The sequence below is a fragment of the Pollicipes pollicipes genome, unplaced genomic scaffold (assembly GCF_011947565.3).
Source record: "Pollicipes pollicipes isolate AB1234 unplaced genomic scaffold, Ppol_2.1 Scaffold_4219;HRSCAF=4965_pilon_pilon_pilon, whole genome shotgun sequence".
Taxonomy (NCBI): domain Eukaryota; kingdom Metazoa; phylum Arthropoda; class Thecostraca; order Pollicipedomorpha; family Pollicipedidae; genus Pollicipes; species Pollicipes pollicipes.
In genome coordinates this window covers 19,993,901-20,004,124 of record NW_023596448.1, presented here as the reverse complement: position 1 = coordinate 20,004,124, position 10,224 = coordinate 19,993,901, and the positions used below count along the sequence as shown (strand labels likewise).

Sequence of the window (10,224 nt, the reverse complement as noted above, 5' to 3'; positions counted from 1 at the left end):
GAGGCTTATATTACCATCATGTAATCTTATCAAAACATCTCAAGGGACTCAAGCTCTTAAGGACAGTTTTGCCAAATTCTCCGTTGCATTTCCGGTTGACATGTCGTCAAATTTGCGAAATTTAGCGCCGTTTGCTCAAATGAGCCGGACCCATTCCACAAAAAATACCTCATACATTCAGTGCCTGCTCACCCGATGCCGCTACCAGAAGCTCCTGCTAAAATCAAAACCCAACCGTGGTAACCAGGATCGGGTTTTCATCCAACGTTCACTAAGTTCGCCAGTAAGTACACCCCACCAAAACACCCACCAGTCAGTGCATCGATGTCTTGGCACTCTAAGGCTCTGCAGGGCAGCAAGGCCTGCCGCTAAGACCTGTGCTGACAGCATGCACCGCCAAACGAACGCGGAAGCGCTACCACAGATGGCGAGCTGGATGACTATCGGCAGCCCTGTGGCACAAAGCAATGCAAGGCTGGGACAAGTTATCGGTTCTGCCTCCGGCAGCAGACAAATGGCCTCGGGCACTTATGGTGGCGCAGCTGGTCTGAACGGATCACTTATCGCACGTCATGATAATCAGTGGGATACACTAATGAATCACCGCTCATTCTTCCATGGAAAAGGGAGCGAAGGAGAGAGAGATGAGAGAGGAGAGAGAGAGAGAGAGAGAGAGAGAGAGAGAGAGAGAGAGAGAGAGAGAGAGAGAGAGAGAGAGAGAGAGAGAGAGAGAGAGAGAGAGAGAGGAGAGAGAGAGAGAGAGAGAGAGAGAGAGAGAGAGAGAGAGAGAGAGAGAGAGAGAGAGAGAGAGGTGGACGCACGGGCGCACGGTCACACATACCTATGTTTCCGTGAAGCTGTGGTTGTTATACAATCACGCCAGCATTTCACGCTCAGAGTAAATCATTTTAGCGCTTAATACAGTTTTAAAGCGCAAATATATATATATATATATATAGATATATATAGATATATATATATGTGTGTGTGGTGTGTGTGTGTGTGTGTATATGTGCGAGCGCGCATGTGTGTGTGTGTGTGGTGTGTGTGTGGTGTGTGTGTGTGTGTGTGTGTGTGTGTGTTGTGTATGTGTGTGTGTGGGTGTGTGTGTGTGTGTGTGTGTGTGTGTGTGTGTGTGTGTGTGTGTGTGTGTGTGTGTGTGTGTGGGTGTGTGTGTGTGTGGTTGTGTGTGTGTGTGTGTGTGTGTGTGTGTGTGTGTGTGTGTGTGTGTGTGTGTGTGTGTGTGTGTGTGTGTGTGTGTGTGTTACGTTACACATTTTTAATACATTATTTGGGTTTGGTTTGATGCACCACATTTGATCGACCGATAACCGATCAACTCAACATCATTATGTCAGATGTGTAATGCAATGATTCCGTTCGTGTGTCTTTGTCCAATGCACCCACGAAAACCAGACACGCGGAAGATATAACGGTCAGATGGTACGAAGTGTTTTACATGTCATATCAAGACTGAAATGCCCATAACCTATTTTTCTTTTCCAGGGCAAGTCAGCTGCCGCCTTTGTACATCAGTGGGACAGTGAAGATGTTATCGCTTTCCAGCAGCTGGCACACAGAACATCCCATAAATCCGACGTAACGTGACATGACCTCTGGACAGATTGGGTAGTAAAAGGCTCCGCCGAAATGACACTAGAACATTCATCCTGCACGCAGATCTAGCACTGAACCATTTCAGGTTCAGCTCAAAGGCTGCACCTGAACAGACCAAAGTTCACTTGGTCGCCAACATTCGGTGGCACCCCTTCCTGCCCCCGAAACCTCAAGAGTGACCGGGAGCTGGTGCCGCACGGAGTGAACCAGTGACGTCACCGCGGCGCTGTGAGGGCAGTGATCTAGTGACGTCACTGCTGTACGGACGGCCGCTCGGCATGGCTGGGGCGGAGGTCATCTTCGACAAGGAGTGCAGCAAATGGCGGCGGGTTAGCTGGACCATCCTCCTGGTGGTCTGCATTACCCTGCTGGCCGCCCAGGTATTTCCAATCAAGACGGGGCGCAGGTCATGTTTTCTTGACCTTTGGGTCACGTAAAAGGTCATTCAGTCTGATCGGCTTGCATCGGATGTGGCAAATCGATCGCGAATCGCAAATGGGTCACAAATTCATCGTAGACTTGCAATGCAGGCATAGGAAATCAATCGACATGTTCGATGACTAACATCACAGTAAGTTGTTGCATGGTTTTCTTTACCCACATAGTTTTCCGTGGTTTCCATGACTGATTCATGTCCGATATGTGTCCTTGGTTACCGTATGCAATAAGCAAATAACAAGCCAATGACATGAATGCTTTGTCATTGTTGAATAAATAGGTCACATTCAAAAGTTAAGCATGAATTTTATTTTCGATGTTACAATGACTGATGATAAATCAGTTGGTTTGAAAGGGTCCAACCGAAGCGCAAACCACAATGACTTGGGGAAAAACTGCCAAGAGCGTTGTCGTCAGGCGACAAAAACAACAACAAAAAACGCATACCAGATACGGCACGCACCGTGATGGCTAAGCGCACGCACCCTTCATTTGGATTGCGTAACATCGTACACGGATTTAATAAAATAGTTAAACGTATAACGTAGATGGGGTGACCATGGCTTCCCGCTTGTCTTGTTCCTGATTGCTATTATTGCTTCTATAGCACTGGTTTAACACACTCGCACGACACAAACAAAATGCAAATAGAACAACACAAGCACATGCAGTAGCATGCGACCCACCCAAAGACCTACAGATGTGTTTAATGTTACCACAGGTGCCAATGGGTATAATGAAGTTTTGTTATTTAACCCTGAAGGCTTTTTATATATAAGGACTCGATTCACAAATCCTGCCTAAGATACTAAGAAACAAGGGTAATATTTTCAGTTGCATTTGGTGCCCCGATTTTTGCATCCAATTTAAGCACCGTGGCAGATGTCACAAATGGGCACGGACGCTGCTGCCGAGGTTGGGTTGAAAGTCACTGGAGTGTATGTGAAGCGGCCGTTGGGTCAGGGCTGTCATTGCCACGCGCTAGCCGGTCGAGAAAGCCGCTCTGGGATATCGCTCACGACGTGCACCTTTAATACTGTCTCAACAACGGGCGTGAGATTGGGACACCAAACGCATTTGCCTTCACCTGCGTATCACGTGTTCGGGCCAAAACTTAGGACCTGCGACGCTAGCGAGATGTAGATGACAAAAGCTATGAACATGATGTGTTTCCGCCAGGTGGTGGAGCGCATACGCCATTTCATGAAGGAGCCCATCTCGGTCGAGGTCAAGGTCCACCGAAATAGCACACTGCAGGTGAGTGAACGCTTTGAAGAGGCAGCGCCGAGAGACGTCTCCTTCTGTTATCACCAGCTTGACGTCCTGTGCAACCTGCCACGAGTAATATTTGCGTATCCACACCCATCGTGCTTCTGTACAGCCATACCCACATCTACCCACCATTCGCTGCGCTTCGGCACGACTCATCCGCTTCCACACCCGTTTAAAATGGTGTACCCTCGAGGCATTTCACCGCCAGGTTGAAAGCTTGAGTTGCATTCTCAGACTTGGCTACCTCTCACTTATTTGCGGGCTCAACATGCGGTCGGGTGAGGGGGTCAATATAACCCTTGAAAGGTTTTTGCAGGATAACTTCCAAAGGATACGGCGCAGCCGCGCCAAACTTTTCACAGCCGTGGGCAATTGAATGGTGACTTCTGATACAATGATTGGATGCACCAAGTGAGGTCGATGACCTATGACAGGGCAAAGTTAGGTCGTGACTGAAAGCGAAGGCAATTTCTAGGTTCACTCTGAGGCAACTGAGTGTTAGACGAAGCCATACGTCTCCGAGGTAGTTTTCTTCAGTAGTAAATTCCATTGACCAAGTGTCAGGTATGAGGGTTAGACCGAAGTCAAAACCAACCTGTTGCTGTTTATATGCATTCCGGATCAATAAAAGTAATTGAAATCATGGAGGCAACGAGGCTGCATCTTCCGTTTTGTTGTACGTTGTGCGTTTCCATCCCGCACTTTACAGGATTCAAGGACATACTCTCTTCCAGGTGTGCTCACAGAAACGGAACCCAAAGGCGATAACCTCCATCGCCCCAGACGCATGGTCACTACATTTAGCAGAGTCGTCTGTGCAGGGCACCACAGGTCCGCCGGCGCCCGAGCGGGGAGCGTTCCCAGCCCCGAGCGGGGAGCGTTTCCCAGTTCCACCGCCATACCATACGGGAAGTGCTCGGCGGAACCCGGGGGACGAGCCCAGCTGTTCTATTCCGTGGCTGCCGGCCCAGGATCATCACGCCATTCCCACGAGTCAATAAACGTGGATGATAATGATGCCCAACATACGTACCCGAAGATATATCAGTAGAGGCACATAATAACGCGATCCCATTAAGTGGCCACACTACATATTGCTTCAGTTATGACGCGCTGTTGGGGGTAGGTGTAAGCACGCTTACAGCCTATGTAAACCACAAACTGCATCTAGTGTCGCATGCGAGCCTGCACGAACGCTCCCACGGCTTGTTTAACGTGACGTCTCCCGGCGCCGTTTAGCCGCACATCTTCGGTACTCTATAGCGGCATTGTCACAGTATTCTATTGCGGAGTCACGTGCATGCAGCATTTTATGGGGGAGGGGAGCAGAATCAATTGGTTGTCCCTGTCTGCCGGCAGTGATTGGATTCCGTTGCATTGGGAATATTGTCAATGCCCAAATTTGCTTATGCATACCTTTTTACGAAATTAGAGTTATCAAGTCCCCGTTTTAATGCATATCATGACGGATTAGCTGAATTAGACGGTGACGAATTGCACGACGACTCCCACATGCATCCAACGACGGACCCCATGCATAGGGATGTCACTTTTGTAACACACGTACGACACAAGTAAAATGCATGCGTATCGCAATTTCGGTCATCGGCATTTCAGACAATCGTTGGGTGATTGCCAAGCTCAAGGCCCTGCGTACCAGATGCAGTTATCCGGCGATTTTACCGCCAAGTCACGCGATCCCGTGATGTCATCGTTAGACGCTGGGTGAAGCCGGAACCGCCGTTGTCTGTCTGTTGGTTTGAGAGCCACGCCACGAGGTGCGTAGGAATTGTCTGATTGGACAGGAGCTGGAATAGGTTGGAACAAAGTTGGAATAAGTCGTGGAATAAGTGGCTCTATGGTTGCTAGGTTCAGTCGGCCATAGCGCCTCCGAAGGCTCTGATTCCATTTACTGCGTCACCCACGCAGTCCAGTGCACTGAACCAAACAGTCACTGAATGTTGCAAACCCCTTTTGACGTCATTTCATTGTCTTGAACAAAACCACTCCTAAATAAAGGTTGTTTCTGTTTTTGATTGTTCAGATCGCCCAGTCGTGAGTAGCAAACCCAGAAGCGTGCGCGTGCTTCAGGCAACCTCGGACGTGATGATCACAAGCTTCAGAGTACAGCACCTAAGCTTAGATTAGCTGATGACATTTATACCACCTTCACCGAATACCAAATCATTAGCCCGAAACCCAGCTATGAATCAGCCGCGGGGCGAAGGCTTCGCATGTTGTGTTACTCATTGTTTGGTGTTCTGACATGGTTCTCGTAGTCTAAATTACTAAATCATGATACAGGACTTTCGGCGAACACAGAGCATATACATAGTGCAGACATGGCTATTTCTGTGACCTGCGTGAAGTCGTATGCCTTTTGTGTTGAGCAACCCGAAATCATAGGCGTGCATGCCTTAAATACGTGCATACTCGTTTAGTCTAGACACCGGCTATTGATCCAAATACCATCAACATATGATCGGTGTTTTAACGAAGCCGTGTCGCTGGACGCCCTTTCAGAGGTCATCATGCGCCAGAGTACCATGAACGTGGTCGGGTGGGGGTCGGTTTGACTCCCGCAAGATTTTTCCAGGATAACTTCCGAACGGCCCAACGCAGCCGCGCCAAATGCTGTAAAGCTGTAGGCAATTTAAGATACGTTACCTTTAAGGTCGATGGCTTATGACAGGTCGAAGTCAGGCCATGGCTCTCAGGGAACGTAATTCCCAGGGAATCGTTTAATCTGTTGTGACAACGGAGTATTAGACGGAAGCATGTACATCTCTAAAAGTTTAATAGAAAACAAGACCATTGAGTTCAGGATTATGACTACTTCCATTGACCTTGGGTCAGGCATGAAGGCCAGACTAAAGTCAAAGCAAAATTGTTCTTATTTACTGGAGAATTTGCGTGATGGGACGTATGTAATGCTCATTCCGTATGCTTTGGTCACAAGTCATCAATAGACCTATTGCTTGGACTTTATAAAGGTAATAGGAGGTCACTGATCCCAAATGACCTCAGTCAACCATCATTTTGAAATATACCACCTCGCCTAATCTAAATCCTTGACACGCATGCAAATGAGAAAGAAGGCAGACTAGCAGGTTTTCGATCACCGTGAGCTCTTGAGGGTCAAGTAAGGTCACATAATTCAAATAAACGCCAGTGACTTTTTTGCTTCGAGTAAATGTCTAAGGTAAAGACGGCTGCATGTGGAGATCTGAGGATACTTTGTACGCTTCTTTGCAATTTAATCTCATTTGACCTTGTTTGATCCAAAAGTCATAACTTACGGGCCTCGGGCCAACAATCTCGTAGGCTTTGCAGTTAGTCATTTTTGATGTCAAGCACATGTGAAGACCCGCACAGGGCACGAAATTAACCGAAACATGTTATTGGGGTCGGAAAAATTGTTTATGACAGCTCTCCCGCATCGCGTTCATTCCTCGCTTGCATTATTTTTTTCCTACATCCCTCAAAACCGTGATGTACTATTGCGCCTAGTGTATTTAACTCAAATCCAGAGCCATAGTCTACGCATACGGCGCTAATACGCCCACGCACTACTACCCCGGCCCCGTCCGCAATCGTCTAATGACCAGTTTGCCGACGAATTTTACTCTCTTCGTAAGTTGACCTGTCGGGGCGCACGGCTCAACCCGTCAGCCCCTTCTCGGCATTACCTAGAACCACGTGCGGCGCACGCACACTGGACTTCTGCGCCAGACACAGACAGGCGGAAGCAGGAGCGAACCCTGCATGGAACCTGGGCGCGGAGGGCATGGTCTGTGGGGTGCACCAGGAAGACGAATGATTCCAAGAGAACTCGTTGAAAAGAGATGGTTTTGCACCCGTCTTGGAACAAGGACGAGTCAACGCGAGGTCTGCCCACTTAGATCCGCCAGTGGGCCGAGGTCGTGTGTCTGCTGCACTTAGGTAATGAGCTCTGGTGTGTATCGAGCCGCGGCCGGCGGCTGTCGTGCCGTGCCGAGCCGGGGGTGGGGCGAGTCACGCCTCGCCTCAGCGTGCTTCGACTCGACTCGGGTCGGCTCGGGTCGGCTCGGCTCGGCTCGGCTCAGCTCGGCTCGGCTCGGCTCGGCTCGGCTCGGCTCGGCCCGGCTCGGCTCGACTCGGCTCGGCTCGGCTCGGCTCGGCTCGGCTCGGCTCGGCTCGGCCAGGTCAGGCCAGGTCAGCTCGGACACGACAGAGGCTACCGCAGACATACGCGCGGGCATTAAAGCTTAGCTTCATTGCGCGGTGGTGGTGACTACTTGCCATTGCCAGAAGTAGCAAAACAAACGTAGCGGGCAGGGTGTGAGGTAGGGGCTTTGCTAACTTTCTCAAACGTGTCTTCGTCCTTCACTGAAGAGGCGGAGACCCAGTCAGAAAAACAGCCAGTCGGGAGATCGCTTGCTGGTTGTGAGCCGCGTCAACCCCGAACTTTTTATGATTAAACCAAACCCTTTGATCGGGTGGATTTCTGGGACCAGCCCCTCGGTATTCCGTGCTTGAGTGCTGCGTGAGTCCTAAATCAATTATCTGATTGTGCGATTCCAGGTTAACGACATATTTTTGGGCAAAAGCCAACGTGTCCCAATACTCGGAACAATCCGTTCTGCCCTCTGATATCACCTGACCTTTTCGCGCGGCCGATGCCACCGACCGCAGGCCATTCCAGTCACGGACAAGTAAGGAGCGCCTAAAGCGCCTAGAGCTCACCTCACCGCGGGTTGGTGAATCGAAAACAGGCGCAGTAACCAGCTCAGCTATCGGAACGGACTCGTTGCACGTGGCTGTGATTGATCGCCGTCAGACCCGTGATTCCTCCAAGGTTGCGGACCCTGGGGCAGGGGAACATTCCCAAAATTTGATGGAATTTAGCACCTGTCCCTGAAACCTAGGAGAAAATTCAACATGCTTTGAATGGCAAAGACTGCATTCAAATGGTGTTTCAGTCCCCAACGTTTCGCAAGCTCCCACATCCCTGTCCCGGCTGATCTCTAACTCCAGCTGACCCCGGCGGCACCTTACGGCTATGTCCGCCGGAGCCTCCCCTGATACCTCACCTGAACCTGAACCGCCGCACCTGACACATCACCTGACACCTCACCTGACACCTTACCTGACACCTCACCTGACACCTCACCTGGTACCGGTACCTCACCTGACACATCACCTGACACCTTCACCTGACACCTTCACCTGACACCTTCACCTGACACCTCACCTGACACCTCACTTGGTACCTCACCTGACACCTCACCTGACACCTCTCCTGACACCTCACCTGACACCGTGCTGCCTGTCGCAGTTCCCGGCGGTGACCGTGTGCAACAAGAACTGGTTCAACCTGACGCGGGCTCGTCGCCTGCTGAACGCCGTGTTCCCCCGCAACAACTGCTCCGATGACGAGATGCTGGCCGACGATGTGGAGGCGGACACCAACTGCACGTGAGGACACATAACCACGGCTCTCGTGCGGCGGAAACATGCGCGCGGTAGAGCTGAGATATTCTACATGCTTATTTGGCTTATTTGTAGTTTATTAGTCGGCGTTAGAGCCTCAATGTGGCCACGGAGTTCGGGTTCTGGCTGTCGCTCTGGACACTGTGAGCTCATGTGGCCGTATCACTTGGTGCGCTTTATGAAGCGCTGCGCAGCCGAACAAAAAATCTGTGAATAAAGTTACCGGGGACGAAATCGCGCCGGTGACTCGTTGTTGGTAGGTGTCCTGGCGTGTCCAGCCGCTATCCTTAAGGGAATGTTCCATGTTTGAAGATATTGAAGCAAGCATCAGATACGATGAAATAAGTTCATTTATAACTATTTGTGTACTTTTAAGTGGAGAAGACTGCTCTAAACAACACAATTCTTTGTTTAACAAACATGCTTCTCAATACGTCACTGTTTGATTACGTCATCGTACCTTGCACAACACTGACAGCCAATTGACGGGCGTTGTATTAGGAGATCGTGCTCACGAACGTCAGATATGAACAACCCGGCAGTTACATTTGTTTTGGCCTTGATCACCGCATGACAAAGGGAATTGTAGGACATGAATGACATCACTATGACGTCATGAATGCTTGGGTGACCTGAAATAGTCTGCACAAAATGGTCTGCACATGTTCGCAGGCGTTCAGCTCAGACACTAGAGGGGATTGGATTCTAAGAAGGGCAAGGCTGTGAACTGTGCCGAACGCTCTTCAAGATGTTCATTTCGGCTAAAACCACATACCAATGTGTAACACTCTCTTAACGTGCACTCATGCTTGGGAATGTGATGCCTGGATGTGACATCCAGTATTTAGGGTGAGTGGTTGCCAATGTAGCTTAACCCCAAACTGAATGACTCGACAAAATCGTCATCTTTGTTATCAGGCTACGTGGGGTAATTCTCTTGGAAAGCAACAATTGTGAAATTTAGGATTAAACATGAGTGAGATTTTTTAGCTCTTGTTCCCAGTGTGACTGATGGATTAACTTGCTCTCATTCTAAAAGAAACAATGGATAATACACAAGTGGTCAGCGATTACAAAGTACAGTACAGAATCAAATCAACGATCTTTTTAGATATGATTTAACGATATAAGTCGTATAACATGTCATAGTGCTTATACCATATGTATTATGCTTTATATAATATAATATTATGAAAATAGAATAAGAATTTTGTAATTAAAAAATTGGACTATTAAATGACAAAATACCAACTTTTCGATGCACCTGCCGCGTCGATGACACAGGATTCATACAAATGCCATTTTAGCGTGTCATTTATTACATGACGTTCCAGGTGATCATTGATTTAGCCCAATCCTTTCGTCCAATCTGTCTGACCCAGGCATCAAAAGGATGCCAGTAAGTACCAAGCACATACGTTTTAC

General features: G+C 49.1%; 1 protein-coding gene across 1 annotated transcript in view; it reads left to right on the top strand.

Annotated features, from left to right (window-relative positions):
* Nucleotides 1-3,219: 3,219 nt before the first annotated feature.
* Nucleotides 3,220-10,224, top strand: part of LOC119094969 (acid-sensing ion channel 3) — a 28,085-nt gene continuing 21,080 nt past the window's right edge. Inside the window, exons 1-2 of the mRNA XM_037217878.1 lie at nt 3,220-3,312; nt 8,645-8,784. Of these exons, the coding sequence (XP_037073773.1) occupies nt 3,220-3,312; nt 8,645-8,784 (233 nt within the window). The remainder of the gene's footprint in view (nt 3,313-8,644; nt 8,785-10,224) is intronic.